Genomic DNA, 17642 nt, shown 5'->3' on the forward strand with positions numbered 1-17642 from the left:
TGGTCATCATATCTCTGCTCTCCGTTACATATAGGCATCGAAAAGGTCCCTGCCAACAGAAGAGGGGGTGATCATGACAAAGCACTGCTGAAGAGAGAATCCTACTGGATATCAACCCTCAACACCCTTGCCCCTAACGGCCTTAACATTGATTTTGATTTAAGAGTTTTCCTGTGACAGTTGGTAGAGCTTAATGTTTGCAAAAAAATTCAAACCCATTCCCCTCTACCTTTGTCCTCCAGTGTTTACTGCAAATATAACTTTTGACTCTGTACAAAATATGGGTTCTATTTATGATATTGAAATGTATCTTTTTGCCAGTTGAATTGTAATTAGTATGGTCTATAATATAACAGACCCTCAGGTGCCCTACCAATCCGGCCTTCTCTCTTTCATGAGTGTGACCTAAGAGCTGCCCTGTTCCATTTAATTTATTTACTTTTCATAGTGTTTTGAGTGTTTTCTCTGTATATCTAATATATTCTGTCTCCCCAGCTTTTTCTAGATGATTTATAATTTTCACTAAATGTATTTAAATTTCTTCAATTAATATAAAAATGCTATTGCAAATATTTAACCATTGACCTAAAATGTATTTATTATTTCACTTGACTAAATAGTAAACACTTCTTGTGCATTGAATGTATATTCTGGTTATATTTGGTATTTATGCATTGTTACTTGCCTCAAAATGGCTTCCCAATCACTTGATTGGTTTTTCCTGATGACGACCACACCCCCTATGGAGTCCACCTGTTGTTGCTCCCCTATAAGTGTGTGTTTGTCATTTGGCTTGTGTATTCCCTGAAGAAGGCCGAAAGGCCGAAACGTTGGTTTCTAATAAACATACAGCATCGTGGCTATGAGTGTGCAGCCTTTTCTCTTCTTTACACTTTTAGATGACCGTATTATCGGCATAAAGCTGGGAAAAACTGTGTCTAAAAATTGATGGCAGATTGTTCACATAAATAGAAAACAGAGGGGGTCCTAAAGTTGACCCCTGGGGCACACCTTTAACACCTAAAAAAGGTTGAACTTTTAGAAGTAACGTTTCTCAACGGGCGGTACAGTCACACAGGGGCACAGGTGGTGGTGTGTGCGTGTGCATGTGTGCTAGAGTTCTCATCTCATCACCCGATGAGAACTCTAGTCCAGAGAGGCTGGCAGAAGGACTATAGGAATGGAGTAAATGTTCCCTGCTGGTTCATTCATAGTAATGGAACAGGCCTCCTAGATGGAGAGGCCTCAGAGTACATTGTGTCTGGCCTGTTTAAGACTTACTGATAACCTCAGAGTACATCGTGTCTGGCCTGTTTAAGACTTACTGATAACCTCAGAGTACCTACATCGTGTCTGGCCTGTTTAAGACTTAAGCACTATTACACGAGAGGGTGTTGTTTAACGTGATTATTGCAACGACAGTGATGCGGTAAGGAACGAGACAAAGTCGAGTTCCGCAAGCATCACTGAATACTTTTCCGAGAACGAGAAACCATGTAGAAACAGGAGGGGAGGGAGGAATCGAGTGTTGTGGTGTTGGGTGAAATGTGATTCTTCTATTCACACACACTAGATCATTTTAGATCCCCTGACATCTACACGTAAATGAAGCGGATCTTTGAAGATGCGATCGGGGCTACTTTATATATTGTCCGGGCGCATAGAAAGATGAACTAAAGTATTCAATAAAAAGGTTATATTTGCGCATAGATACGTCATCCGCAAACGGCGATCAGCTGACAAATGACGTATAGATACTTACTTAGCAAATTAAGTGTTAATAAGTGATCTTCATTTCTTGTTTTCTTACATGTTTATTATTATTATTAAGAACTGAAAAAAGTTACGGAAGTAAAAACAATCGGATCCCAATAATAACTTGGACAGGTGTTTTGAATTGTACAGTTTTATTTCCATCAGTGATCAGTAGACAGAACTGTTACGGAGCATGTCCTTCCCACCACCCACATGGGCCTGCGTGGTCTTGGACGATCTCAGCCAGCTCTAAGAACTGCAGCCTGCATGACACACAGGAAGAAGAGGATTATGTCTCAAGAGATGGAACTCTGTACTAGAAATAGGCCTATGTAGTATTGTCACCGCTGAATTAACCCAATAACCCACTATACTGTAGACTGTTTTCCATTATCTGAATAATCAGACTTGTGTAGGAGCATAGCCAGAGGTAGTACTTAACACATCAGAAACAGGGAAAGATGTAAATACGGCCTGGTTCTATAGCCAAGCTTTGATGTTGCTTGCCCTCTGCTGCACCGTTTCCTGGGTCCAGGAATGTCTTTTACTCCAATTTAGCAATCCTGACTCTCACGGTATGGTAGCAATCTCTAAACAGTTTTGAGGGTGTGTGTTCTTGTCACTAAACTGCCCCTCTCTGCTACCTTTCCCCATGATCAATCACACATGTGTGTGTGTGTGTGTGTGTGTGTGTGCCCACGCGTGTGTGCGTCATGTTACCAGAAGCTCCGGTTCCCAGGCCCTTCTTGAGGGCGTTGATCAGAGGGTATTTTCCCAGGCCACAGAAATTGCCACTGAAGTCGTCCTGGTCAAGAGTCCAGACCATGGCTCCACCAAAACCACTCCTCTTCAGCCAGCCAACCTGTACCAGTTAACAGTAACTAGTTAACCTGTACCTGTAACAGTGTACCAGCCAACCTGTACCAAACCATTCGGTTCGAGGGGCCACCGACATACGCAGCAAGCTGCAAACTTACGCTCTGATTGGCCGAGCGACGCCACCAAAAACGCACAATCCCTGATTGGATTGGCCGAGCGACGCCACCAAAGACAATACACATTCCCTGATCCCGGACATACCCAGCCGAATACAGTACTTGCGCCGCTCTGCTCGCGCAAGTAACTAGTAGTGTCTACAAATCTGAGCGATTATGTGAAATGCTGCTATGCACCTTGCCCTGATAGCTGACAACGTTGTCGAATCCAACCCAGGTCTGGCTGTTGTAGGCGTAAGGCACCTGCTGGGCGACATCCCAGACGTCTGTGACTCCTTGCTGGTTCAGGAAGTGGCAGATCTGAATGAAGCAGAGACAAGCCATTAGAAACAAATGTGAAATCTATACTGTATGTATTATTTTCTATATAGAACGCAAAACCTTGTTGCACTGGAGACGTGTACAATCTCTGCCTCTGACATGGCTGTACAAGTCTTATGTGCAGTTTGTTTTGGTGAATGCACGTCACCTTTTGCCTACATTTCCACCAAAACATCTGATATTTAACGGCGACTGCAAATATAAAATATAAATGTCATATAGAGTAAAAAAACATACTTTTTGTAAGCGAGCATATCGTTTTTGAAAATGAGGCAAATCTAGCTTGTTTTGACACAAAAAGAAGAATCCAAGATATTAGCTTTAAAAAAGGGGTGTGGGGTGGGGGGGGTTTCCAGCTGACCGCTACCGGAGTGTTGTGAGGGCATACTGGACGCAGTTGATCACCGTAATCAATTGATATTCAAATAGGCGTCAAAAGGCGCAATTGGTGACGGGTGGGCCCAGGTTCCAGGGTGAGTTACATACCTCATAGTAGGCCCTGGTTCCAGGGTGAGTTACATATACCTCATAGTAGGCCCAGGTTCCAGGGTGAGTTACATACCTCATAGTAGGCCCAGGTTCCAGGGTGAGTTAAATACCTCTTAGTAGGCCCAGGTTCCAGGGTGAGTTTAATACCTCATAGTAGGCCCAGGTTCCAGGGTGAGTTTAATACCTCATAGTAGGCCCAGGTTCCAGGGTGAGTTTAATACCTCATAGTAGGCCCAGGTTCCAGGGTGAGTTTAATACCTCATAGTAGGCCCAGGTTCCAGGGTGAGTTAAATACCTCATAGTAGGCCCAGGTTCCAGGCGTGGCGGTGAATTGACCGGCAGGTCCAGGTCCAGTGCTTGGAGCACCGATACCGGTGTTGGAAGAGGAAGCCAGTTTGAAGGTGTTACCGTAGGTGGCAAAACCAACCAGCAGCTTCTCAGCTGGGGCGCCCTGGTTCTTCCAGTAGTTCATAGCGTAGTTCTATAATATGGACAAGGAAACAATATAAAGCACAGCCTTTCAGCACACATTTATTTTCCCCGTGCTGTCCTTGAACACAGAGGTGAGTTGTCTACTACCATCTTCCATCCTTGTGTTCTGACGGTATCTGACCGACACTCCAGAGCGAGGAGTGAATGTCGAGGAACCTCCACACTCACCACGTTGAAGTAGATCATGGAACCCTTGTCAGCTGGGCCCTGCCACACAGGACTGTTCTCTCCAGTAACGTGCGCCCAGGGGCCGTGGAAGTTGTAGGTCATCACATGGAAGTAGTCCAGGATACTGGTGATGAAAGGATGTACAGTAGTCCGGGGGATTTGAAGAAAATATTAGTGAAAGTGCATATAGGACAACCAGGAAGGTCCAATTGTTCCGAAATCTATGATATCATTTTTTCTTTTTCTTTATTTTTTTAAGGTCTCGCACACTGTCTGGGGAAACTGCTTAAAGGATGCTATTTATTAAATTGTCATTTCAGTGAAGATCCATTTCTGATTCTGAGCGACTGTAAAGACGAATCGTATCAGCGGGGAAGGAGGCGTCACATCATATTCAGAGCTTTCGTTGCACCAGACTGTATGACGGAAGCATTTGAATATGGTAGGAGCTCAACAGACACAAATACTCATATAGCCTATAATGCCCATGCAGCCAAATACTTGTTTGTATGTTTGTGTGTTATCTATACTGACGCTCCGAGCTGGGAAACTTCGTATCCAGCGTCGATCACTCCCTTGTCGGCAGCGACGGCAGCGGTGAGCATCAGACGAGGACGGTTGGTCCGCTGACCTTCAAGCTTGAAGGCAGCCAACAGCTCCTGCAGAGAGACAGGAGGTGGTGAAGAGAAAGATTTCCACAAATTTCCAACATTTTAAGGTGCCATTAAGGTGGTTATGTCTTGTAACATGACAGAAGGCTGACCTGACACAGGGCGGTGAAGAGAGCCTTGTCCGCACCCTTCGGGTACTCCCAGTCGATGTCCAGACCATCAAAGCCTTGATTACGCAGGAAAATGACCACGCTTTCGATGAAGATCCAACGGTTATAAGGACTGGACACCATGGATGTGAACCTGGGGGGAGGGGGAGGGGGAGGGGGAGGGGGAGGGAGAGAGAGAGAGAGAGAGAGAGAGAGAGAGAGAGAGAGAGAGAGAGAGATTCATCCAAAAGAGTCAAAGAAAGAGTGCCTTTACAGTATCTGAGGTTTCATGTTTAATACTCACTGAGTTTCTACGTTCCATCCACCAACGGCCAGCAGGGTCTTCAGAGCGCCGTTCCTGGACACAACAAAACAAAAATGTAAATCACTTTGAGTCCTCACACCTTTGTGTCAGCCTGATATGTAGGATAGAATAGATGTTGTAGAATAGATAGAAGTGACACGCTATACGAGGTTGTATATCTGCTATTTCTGAACAGCCAAAGTATGAACTAATGGTTAAAGTGGTTCAAATCTAAAAATGACATGCACATTTTATGGCTTGATAAAAGCACGTATCTTCCCACAACAGCAGCCAGGAGGCTGCAGGAGGCTGCGGCTCAGAGGAGGCTGCAGCCTTAGATTTTGTGATCATGTGCATGATAAAATAATGTGTGTGTGTGTGTGTGTGCTCACTGCTTCTTGAGAGCCCGGAGATGCATATAGAGTTCATAATCGTTGTAATCAGTGATCCCAATCCTGTTGTTGCCTATTCCAGCGTAGGCATAGACGATGTGGTCACAGAGACACGGGTCGATGTTGGTGACCATGTACTTCCCAGCACCGTGACGGTACTGCCCCCAGTTGGTGAAGTAACATGAGAGGATGTAGGAGGATCCTGCAAGGGATGAGTGACAAAATAAGGGCTTGTTGTTGATGTTTTAGTTTTTTTGCCGTTTGAGAGTAACACACCAAGTGGACCAAGTCTTACCTAGCTGCACGTGCAGAAGGAGAGCCAGTCCTGCAGAGAGAGAGAGAGAGTAGTGTTATAGGGTACTTTTATTCCCCAGGGACCTCGATGTCCGATTTCGGCATTCTCAGGGCACTCCCTAGAGGGTGGGCGTGGCCTAACCCTTTTTCCGATGACGTCATTATATTGATTTTGCTGATTGGAGCTTCCGGTATCTGAGGATCTCATCAGATTGATCCTGTTTGGGTGGACTTTGCCAGTTTGTCAGTTTGAGTCAGCATATTGATTATCTACAAGACATAGCCATATGGTGGTAATGATTCTGTATGTGTGTCAGCACCGTACATAGCATGTGTGTGTGGGCATATTGCACCCTCCCCCCCTTCTTCTGAGCAGGGTGTGGGATTGGCATAATGGGACAGCATGGCCCCCCGACCCCCAACTCACGTCCAGCTCCAGAGACTAATGAGGTCTCACAGATCTATTGTTGGGAGTTAAGCTGTGTGTGGTGTGTGTGTGTGTGTGTGTGTGTGTGTGTGTGTGTGTGTGTGTGTGTGTGTGTGTGTGTGTGTGTGTGTGTGTGTGTGCGTGCCTGCAATATTGATTATGTTTGCAAACGACCCCGTCTCATCCACCGTGCACCGACTTCCAGCTACTTCCCTCTGGTAGACGGTACAAACTAGGCATGCCACGGTATGAGATTTTACAGTACGGTACGATGCCGATATTGATAATCTATACCTCGGTATTCCAAGGTATTTATATTTATAAAAATAAAATAAAAAGATTACCCCCCCTGACCTATGTCTAGTGACTACCTCCACATCGTTATAAGCCCTTCTTTGTTCCCCAACATGCATGCCTACACATATATATATATATATATATATATATATATATATATATATATATCATAATATATGCCATGATTATGAATTGATTACCCTGGACCGAATGGAAACAAGACAGCAAGGACTTTTATCAGTGATCCCTTTGGATATGTGTTTGACTGTATCCTATACTGATTACACTTCTGCCAATAAAGTATTCAGTCAGTGAATCAATAGCTATTCCCCAGTCCCCATTGTATTTCAGTGTACTATGGCTCCCCCCTAATGGCCGTTTTGTACCCAGTATGGTGGAGCAGAGGTGATGCAATCTGCGCATGATCACAACTGTCAATGTGTGCCTCCGTGTTGACAGTCCACACTTAGTTACTACATATGGAAATATGGAATATACATTTGGATCTGGGTGTTTTTCAGCAACACTAACTCAAAGGTAGGAAGCAACTTTTCAATCTACTGCATCTGTGGGGTGAAAATATTTGTGTTAAGTGTTGTTGATGTTGTTGTAACCGTTTGTTTTTTACTGTTTGGTAAAGTTTTGCATGGTTCAGGTTGTCTTAAGGTTTTGTTTTTAATGTATGACATGGGTTATTTTGGTACGTGATGGTGTATTTTGTGACATTTGCATGGTTCATGGTGTCTTAATGTTTTGTTTTATTGTATGACTTGGATTATTTTGGTACGTGGTGGCGTATTTTGTGACATTTGCATGGTTCATGGGGTCTTAATGTTTTGTTTTAATGTATGACATGGGTTATTTTTGGTATGTGATGTGGTGTTTTGTGACATCTGCATGGTTCAGGGGGTCTTTAGGTTTTGTTTTAATGTATGACTTGGGTTATTTTTGGTAAGTGGTGGTGTATTTTGTGACATTTGCATGGTTCAGGTTGTCTTAAGGTTTTATTTTAATGTATGACTTGGGTTATTTTTGGTATGTGGTGCGGTGTTTTGTGACAGTTGCATGGTTCATGATGTCTTAATGTTTTGGTTTAATGTATGACTTGGGTTATTTTTGGTACATGGTGGGGTGTTTTGTGAGTTTTGCATGGTTCAGGGTGTCTTAATGTTTTGTTTTAATGTATGACATGGGTTATTTTTGGTATGTGGTGTGGTGTTTTGTGAGTTTTGCATGGTTCAGGGTGTCTTAAGGTTTTGTTTTAATGTATGACTTGGGTTATTTTTGGTATGTGATGTGGTGTTTTGTGACATGTGCATGGTTCAGGGTGTCTTAATGTTTTGTTTTAATGTATGACATGGGTTATTTTTTGGTAAGTGGTGGTGTATTTTGTGACATTTGCATGGTTCAGGTTGTCTTAAGGTTTTATTTTAATGTATGACTTGGGTTATTTTTGGTATGTAGTGTGGTGTTTTGTGACAGTTGCATGGTTCATGATGTCTTAATGTTTTGGTTTAATGTATGACTTGGGTTATTTTTGGTACATGGTGGGGTGTTTTGTGAGTTTTGCATGGTTCAGGGTGTCTTAATGTTTTGTTTTAATGTATGATATGGGTTATTTTTGGTATGTGGTGTGGTGTTTTGTGAGTTTTGCATGGTTCAGGGTGTCTTATGGTTTTGTTTTAATGTATGACTTGGGTTATTTTATGTTATGTGATGTGGTGTTTTGTGACATGTGCATGGTTCAAGGTGTCTTAATGTTTTGTTTTAATGTATGACATGGGTTATTTTTGATATGTGATGTGGTGTTTTGTGACATCTGCATGGTTCAGGGTGTCTTAACGTTTTGTTTTAATGTATGACTTGGGTTATTTTTGGTAAGTGGTGGTGTATTTTGTGAAATTTGCATGGTTCAGGTTGTCTTAATGTTTTGTTTTAATGTATGACTTGGGTTATTTTATGGTATGTGATGTGGTGTTTTGTGACATGTGCATGGTTCAAGGTGTCTTAATGTTTTGTTTTAATGTATGACATGGGTTATTTTTGATATGTGATGTGGTGTTTTGTGACATCTGCATGGTTCATGATGTCTTAATGTTTTGGTTTAATGTATGACTTGGGTTATTTTTGGTATGTGGTGTGGTGTTTTGTGACAGTTGCATGGTTCATGATGTCTTAATGTTTTATTTTAATGTATGACTTGGGTTATTTATGGTATGTGGTGTGGTGTTTTGTGACAGTTGCATGGTTCATGATGTCTTAATGTTTTATTTTAATGTATGACATGGGTTATTTTTGGTATGTGGTGTGGTGTTTTGTGACATTTGCATGGTTCATGATGTCTTAATGTTTTGGTTTAATGTATGACTTGGGTTATTTTTGGTATGTGATGTGGTGTTTTGTGACATTTGCATGGTTCAGGTTGTCTTGATGTTTTATTTTATTGTATGACATGGGTTTTTTTTTTTTTTTGGTATGTGGTGTGGTGTTTTGTGACATTTGCATGGTTCAGGTTGTCTTAAGGTTTTGTTTTAATGTATGACTGGGGTTATTTTGGTACGTGATGGTGTATTTTGTGACATTTGCACGGTTCAGTTTGTTTTAAGGTTTGGTTTTAATGTATGACATGGGTTATTTTTGGTATGTGGTGTGGTGTTTTGTGACATTTGCACGGTTCATGATGTCTTAATGTTTTGGTTTAATGTATGACTTGGGTTATTTTTTTTTGGTATGTGGTGTGGTGTTTTGTGACATTTGCATGGTTCATGATGTCTTAATGTTTTGGTTTAATGTATGACTTGGGTTATTTTGGGTAAGTGGTGGTGTATTTTGTGACATTTGCATGGTTCATGATGTCTTAATGTTTTGGTTTAATGTATGACTTGGGTTATTTTTGGTATGTGGTGTGGTGTTTTGTGACATTTGCATGGTTCATGATGTCTTAAGGTTTTATTTTAATGTATGACTTGGGTTCTTTTTGGTAAGTGGTGGTGTATTTTGTGACATTTGCATGGTTCATGATGTCTTAATGTTTTGGTTTAATGTATGACTTGGGTTATTTTTGGTATGTGGTGTGGTGTTTTGTGACAGTTGCATGGTTCATGATGTCTTAATGTTTTATTTTAATGTATGACATGGGTTATTTTTGGTATGTGATGTGGTGTTTTGTGACATTTGCATGGTTCACGGTGTCTTAAGGTTTTGTTTTAATGTATGACTGGGGTTATTTTGGTACGTGATGGTGTATTTTGTGACATTTGCATGGCTCAGTTTGTTTTAAGGTTTTGTTTTAATGTATGACTTGGGTTATTTTTGGTATGTGGTGTAGTGTTTTGTGACATTTGCACGGTTCGTGATGTCTTAATGTTTTGGCTTAATGTATGACTTGGGTTATTTTTGGTAGGTGGTGGTGCATTTTGTGACATTTGCATGGTTCAGGGTGTCTTAATGTTTTGTTTTAATGTACGACATGGGTTATTTTTGGTACGTGATGTGGTGTTTTGTGACATTTGCATGGTTCACGGTGTCTTAATGTTTTGTTTTAATGTACGACATGGGTTATTTTTGGTACGTGATGTGGTGTTTTGTGACATTTGCATGGTTCACGGTGTCTTAAGGTTTTGTCTTAATGTATGACTTGGGGTATTTTTGGTAAGTGGTGGTGTATTTTGTGACATTTGCATGGTTCACGGTGTCTTAAGGTTTTGTTTTAATGTATGACTTGGGTTGTTTTTGGTATGTGGTGGCGTATTTTGTGAGTTATGCATGGTTCATGATGTCTTAATGTTTTGGTTTAATGTATGACTTGGGTTATTTTTGGCATGTGGTGTGGTGTTTTGTGACATTTGCATGGTTCATGATGTCTTAATGTTTTGGTTTAATGTATGACTTGGGTTATTATGGTATGTGGTGGTGTATTTTGTGACATTTGCATGGTCCAGGGGTGTCTTAATGTTTTGGTTTAATGTATGACCTGGATTATTTTGGTATGTGATGATGTGCTTTCTGAGTTTTGCATGGTTCACGGGTCTTAATGTTTTGTTTAAGGTATGTATTGTATTATTTTGGTGTATTGTGCTGTGTTCGGGCAGGTTGACCATCTGCTTGACCAGCTGTTGATTACAGACGTCTCCATCAAATTGGGGAAGTGAAACCAAATCGAAAGAGGAAGTACCACGTGGAGTAGTCGCAACTGTCAATCTGAAAGTGCCATCAAACAGAAGAAATCTGATTAAATCTGAGATTATTATTTTTATTATTATTATTATTATTTTTTTTTTACAATAGGCCAATTTGAAAACAATGCCATTTGTTTCTTATACCTTGAATGGCATTGTTTTCAAATTGGCCTATTGTAAAAAAATAATAATAATAATAATAATAAAAATAATAATCTCAGATTTAATCAGATTTCTTCTGTTTGATGGCACTTTCAGATGTCACAAAACACCACATCACGTACCAAAAATAACCCATGTCGTACATTAAAACAAAACATTAAGACACCGTGAACCATGCAAATGTCACAAAACACCACATCACGTACCAAAAATAACCCATGTCGTACATTAAAACAAAACATTAAGACACCCTGAACCATGCAAATGTCACAAAATGCACCACCACCTACCAAAAATAACCCAAGTCATACATTAAGCCAAAACATTAAGACATCACGAACCGTGCAAATGTCACAAAACACTACACCACATACCAAAAATAACCCAAGTCATACATTAAAACAAAACCTTAAAACAAACTGAGCCATGCAAATGTCACAAAATACACCATCACGTACCAAAATAACCCCAGTCATACATTAAAACAAAACCTTAAGACACCGTGAACCATGCAAATGTCACAAAACACCACATCACATACCAAAAATAACCCATGTCATACATTAAAATAAAACATTAAGACATCATGAACCATGCAACTGTCACAAAACACCACACCACATACCAAAAATAACCCAAGTCATACATTAAACCAAAACATTAAGACATCATGAACCATGCAAATGTCACAAAATACACCACCACTTACCAAAAATAACCCAAGTCATACATTAAAATAAAACCTTAAGACATCATGAACCATGCAAATGTCACAAAACACCACACCACATACCAAAAATAACCCAAGTCATACATTAAACCAAAACATTAAGACATCATGAACCATGCAAATGTCACAAAATACACCACCACTTACCCAAAATAACCCAAGTCATACATTAAACCAAAACATTAAGACATCATGAACCATGCAAATGTCACAAAACACCACACCACATACCAAAAAAAAATAACCCAAGTCATACATTAAACCAAAACATTAAGACATCATGAACCGTGCAAATGTCACAAAACACCACACCACATACCAAAAATAACCCATGTCATACATTAAAACCAAACCTTAAAACAAACTGAACCGTGCAAATGTCACAAAATACACCATCACGTACCAAAATAACCCCAGTCATACATTAAAACAAAACCTTAAGACAACCTGAACCATGCAAATGTCACAAAACACCACACCACATACCAAAAAAAATAAATAACCCATGTCATACAATAAAATAAAACATTAAGACAACCTGAACCATGCAAATGTCACAAAACACCACACCACATACCAAAAATAACCCATGTCATACATTAAAATAAAACATTAAGACATCATGAACCATGCAACTGTCACAAAACACCACACCACATACCATAAATAACCCAAGTCATACATTAAAATAAAACATTAAGACATCATGAACCATGCAACTGTCACAAAACACCACACCACATACCAAAAATAACCCAAGTCATACATTAAACCAAAACATTAAGACATCATGAACCATGCAAATGTCACAAAATACACCACCACTTACCAAAAATAACCCAAGTCATACATTAAAATAAAACCTTAAGACATCATGAACCATGCAAATGTCACAAAACACCACACCACATACCAAAAATAACCCATGTCATACATTAAAACCAAACCTTAAAACAAACTGAACCGTGCAAATTTCACAAAATACACCATCACGTACCAAAATAACCCCAGTCATACATTAAAACAAAACCTTAAGACAACCTGAACCATGCAAATGTCACAAAACACCACACCACATACCAAAAAAAAAAAAAAACCCATGTCATACAATAAAATAAAACATTAAGACAACCTGAACCATGCAAATGTCACAAAACACCACATCACATACCAAAAATAACCCAAGTCATACATTAAACCAAAACATTAAGACATCATGAACCATGCAAATGTCACAAAACACCACACCACATACCAAAAATAACCCATGTCATACATTAAAATAAAACATTAAGACATCATGAACCATGCAACTGTCACAAAACACCACACCACATACCATAAATAACCCAAGTCATACATTAAAATAAAACATTAAGACATCATGAACCATGCAACTGTCACAAAACACCACACCACATACCGAAAATAACCCAAGTCATACATTAAACCAAAACATTAAGACATCATGAACCATGCAGATGTCACAAAACACCACATCACATATCAAAAATAACCCATGTCATACATTAAAACAAAACATTAAGACACCTTGAACCATGCACATGTCACAAAACACCACATCACATACCATAAAATAACCCAAGTCATACATTAAAACAAAACATTAAGACAACCTGAACCATGCAAATTTCACAAAATACACCACCACTTACCAAAAATAACCCAAGTCATACATTAAAACAAAACGTTAAGACACCCTGAACCATGCAGATGTCACAAAACACCACATCACATATCAAAAATAACCCATGTCATACATTAAAACAAAACATTAAGACATCTTGAACCATGCACATGTCACAAAACACCACATCACATACCATAAAATAACCCAAGTCATACATTAAAACAAAACCATAAGACACCCTGAACCATGCAAAACTCACAAAACACCACACCACATACCAAAAATAACCCATATCATACATTAAAACAAAACATTAAGACACCCTGAACCATGCAAAACTCACAAAACACCCCACCATGTACCAAAAATAACCCAAGTCATACATTAAACCAAAACATTAAGACACCATGAACCATGCAACTGTCACAAAACACCACACTACATACCAAAAATAACCCAAGTCATACATTAAAATAAAACCTTAAGACAACCTGAACCATGCAAATGTCACAAAATACACCACCACTTACCAAAAAATAACCCATGTCATACATTAAAACAAAACATTAAGACACCCTGAACCATGCACATGTCACAAAACACCACATCACATACCAAAAATAACCCAAGTCATACATTAAAACAAAACCTTAAGACACCCTGAACCATGCAAAACTCACAAAACACCACACCACATACCAAAAATAACCCATGTCATACATTAAAACAAAACATTAAGACACCCTGAACCATGCAAAACTCACAAAACACCCCACCATGTACCAAAAATAACCCAAGTCATACATTAAACCAAAACATTAAGACATCATGAACCATGCAACTGTCACAAAACACCACACCACATACCAAAAATAACCCAAGTCATACATTAAAATAAAACCTTAAGACAACCTGAACCATGCAAATGTCACAAAATACACCACCACTTACCAAAAATAACCCAAGTCATACATTAAAACAAAACCTAAAGACCCCCTGAACCATGCAGATGTCACAAAACACCACATCACATACCAAAAATAACCCATGTCATACATTAAAACAAAACATTAAGACCCCATGAACCATGCAAATGTCACAAAATACGCCACCACGTACCAAAATAATCCAAGTCATACAATAAAACAAAACATTAAGACACCATGAACCATGCAAATGTCACAAAATACACCATCACGTACCAAAATAACCCATGTCATACATTAAAAACAAAACCTTAAGACAACCTGAACCATGCAAAACTTTACCAAACAGTAAAAAAACAAACGGTTACAACAACATCAACAACACTTAACACAAATATTTTCACCCCACAGATGCAGTAGATTGAAAAGTTGCTTCCTACCTTTGAGTTAGTGTTGCTGAAAAACACCCAGATCCAAATGTATATTCCATATTTCCATATGTAGTAACTAAGTGTGGACTGTCAACACGGAGGCACACATTGACAGTTGTGATCATGCGCAGATTGCATCACCTCTGCTCCACCATACTGGGTACAAAACGGCCATTAGGGGGGAGCCATAGTACACTGAAATACAATGGGGACTGGGGAATAGCTATTGATTCACTGACTGAATACTTTATTGGCAGAAGTGTAATCAGTATAGGATACAGTCAAACACATATCCAAAGGGATCACTGATAAAAGTCCTTGCTGTCTTGTTTCCATTCGGTCCAGGGTAATCAATTCATAATCATGGCATATATTATGATATATATATATATATATATATATATATATATATATATATATATATATATGTGTAGGCATGCATGTTGGGGAACAAAGAAGGGCTTATAACGATGTGGAGGTAGTCACTAGACATAGGTCAGGGGGGGTAATCTTTTTATTTTATTTTTATAAATATAAATACCTTGGAATACCGAGGTATAGATTATCAATATCGGCATCGTACCGTACTGTAAAATCTCATACCGTGGCATGCCTAGTTTGTACCGTCTACCAGAGGGAAGTAGCTGGAAGTCGGTGCACGGTGGATGAGACGGGGTCGTTTGCAAACATAATCAATATTGCAGGCACGCACACACACACACACACACACACACACACACACACACACACACACACACACACACACCACACACAGCTTAACTCCCAACAATAGATCTGTGAGACCTCATTAGTCTCTGGAGCTGGACGTGAGTTGGGGGTCGGGGGGCCATGCTGTCCCATTATGCCAATCCCACACCCTGCTCAGAAGAAGGGGGGGAGGGTGCAATATGCCCACACACACATGCTATGTACGGTGCTGACACACATACAGAATCATTACCACCATATGGCTATGTCTTGTAGATAATCAATATGCTGACTCAAACTGACAAACTGGCAAAGTCCACCCAAACAGGATCAATCTGATGAGATCCTCAGATACCGGAAGCTCCAATCAGCAAAATCAATATAATGACGTCATCGGAAAAAGGGTTAGGCCACGCCCACCCTCTAGGGAGTGCCCTGAGAATGCCGAAATCGGACATCGAGGTCCCTGGGGAATAAAAGTACCCTATAACACTACTAGAGAGAGAGAGAGAGAGAGAGAGAGAGAGAGAGAGATCCAGAGAAAGTGGAAAAGGAGTGGTGGTTGGGTCAGTAAGGACAAGCACTAAGATTTATCCTCCGGTTATTAATCTATATGACACATAAATCCTTCTACATATTATTATAATCATCAGTTACTATATGAATCTGTGAAATCTATGAAACTGTTAAACAACTCTTTCGAACAGAAACGTAGATCCGTTTCATGGTAAATCTAAAGATACAGTTAATTTCCTCTGCTGCTCTGCACAGATTTTCTTTTCCTCAACAGCAATTTCTCGACTTACCAACGAAGATGAGAAGCTTGCCCATGGTGCGTCTGTACAACTAACTGAAGGCCAGAAGCCTCTTATACAGTATACCTTCTATATCTATTCCTCTCCATATCTGTAAAACATGTTTGATCTGGCTTCGTTATTCTGATAAATAATTTGTTTGGTCAGGAGTTAATTGCCCTTTTCTGTTTTCCACTGGCGTTGTTAATTGTGCCGATAACTTTCAAGTGTTATTCAACAATGATATGATTTGCAGACAATTAGAAGTCAAATGAAGGTTATACAGGTTTGTACACATTCCCCCGCACGCACTTTTACAAGGCTTCATGTGCAAAATGTGTGAAAGATGATTCAAGTTTCTTTATTAGGAAAAAAGACCCCTTACAATGTTCCATCTCCTTTTCGAGGGGCTCCCAACACAGATACATGTCACAATCATTATTGTACATGTAAACAATAAAACAAAACAAATTACATACAAAATACATGGACGAGACAAAACACTAAACATTGCAGACCACATTACGGCATTTAATCAAATCATAGAACACATTATGAATGGTCAGTATCATGTCAGTACCATGGTCAGTATCATGTCAGTGACATGGTCAGTATAATGGTCAGTTTAATATAAATATGTCAGTATCATGGTCAGTGTCATGGTCAGTATCATGTCAGTATCATGTCAGTGTCATGGTCAGTATCATGGTCAGTATCATGTCAGTATCATGTCAGTACTATCATGTCAGTGTCATGGTCAGTATCATGGTCAGTATCATGTCAGTGTCATGGTCAGTATCATGTCAGTATCATGTCAGTATCAGTAACATAAGCCTTGTAAAAGTGTGTGTGGTGGAATGTGTACAAACCTGTATAACCTTCATTTGACTTCTAATTGTCTGCAAATCATATCATTGTTGAATAACACTTGAAAGTTATCAGCACAATTAGCAAAGCCAGTGGAAAACAGAAAGTGCAACTCCTGAAAAAACAAATGGAATGCGGTGGCTGCTGATTTAGCAGAATAACGAAGCCAGATCAAACATGGTTTGCTGATATGGAGAGGAATAAAAGGTATATAAGAGGCTTCTGGCCTTCGGTTAGTTGTACACAGGCACCATGGGCAAGCTTCTCATCTGCGTTGGTAAGTCGAGAAATTGCTATCGCTGTGCAGAGCAGCAGAGGAAATTAACTGTATCTTTAGATTTACCATGAAACTGATCTACTTTTCTGTTCAAAATAGTTGTTTAACAGTATGATTCATTATAGTAACTGATGATTATAATAATAAGAGCATTTATGTGTCATATAGATTAATAACCGGAGGATACATCTTAGTGCTTGTCCTTACTGAACCAACCACCACTC

General features: G+C 39.6%; 1 protein-coding gene across 1 annotated transcript; it reads right to left on the reverse strand.

The window, feature by feature from the left end:
- Nucleotides 1-2004: 2004 nt before the first annotated feature.
- Nucleotides 2005-16713, reverse strand: LOC310863029 (acidic mammalian chitinase-like; the record flags this gene model as incomplete). The annotated part of the gene is made up of 12 exons (XM_083771152.1): nucleotides 2005-2018; nucleotides 2476-2617; nucleotides 2928-3050; nucleotides 3856-4041; nucleotides 4221-4344; nucleotides 4755-4879; nucleotides 4984-5134; nucleotides 5285-5338; nucleotides 5677-5878; nucleotides 5972-6001; nucleotides 16287-16326; nucleotides 16660-16713. The coding sequence occupies 12 exons, from the start codon at nucleotides 16711-16713 to the stop codon at nucleotides 2005-2007; spliced, it is 1245 nt and encodes a 414-aa protein (XP_083627278.1).
- Nucleotides 16714-17642: the final 929 nt, after the last annotated feature.

This window comes from Protomyctophum parallelum, assembly GCF_964188405.1.
Source record: "Protomyctophum parallelum genome assembly, chromosome: 8".
Classification (NCBI taxonomy): Eukaryota; Metazoa; Chordata; class Actinopteri; order Myctophiformes; family Myctophidae; genus Protomyctophum; species Protomyctophum parallelum.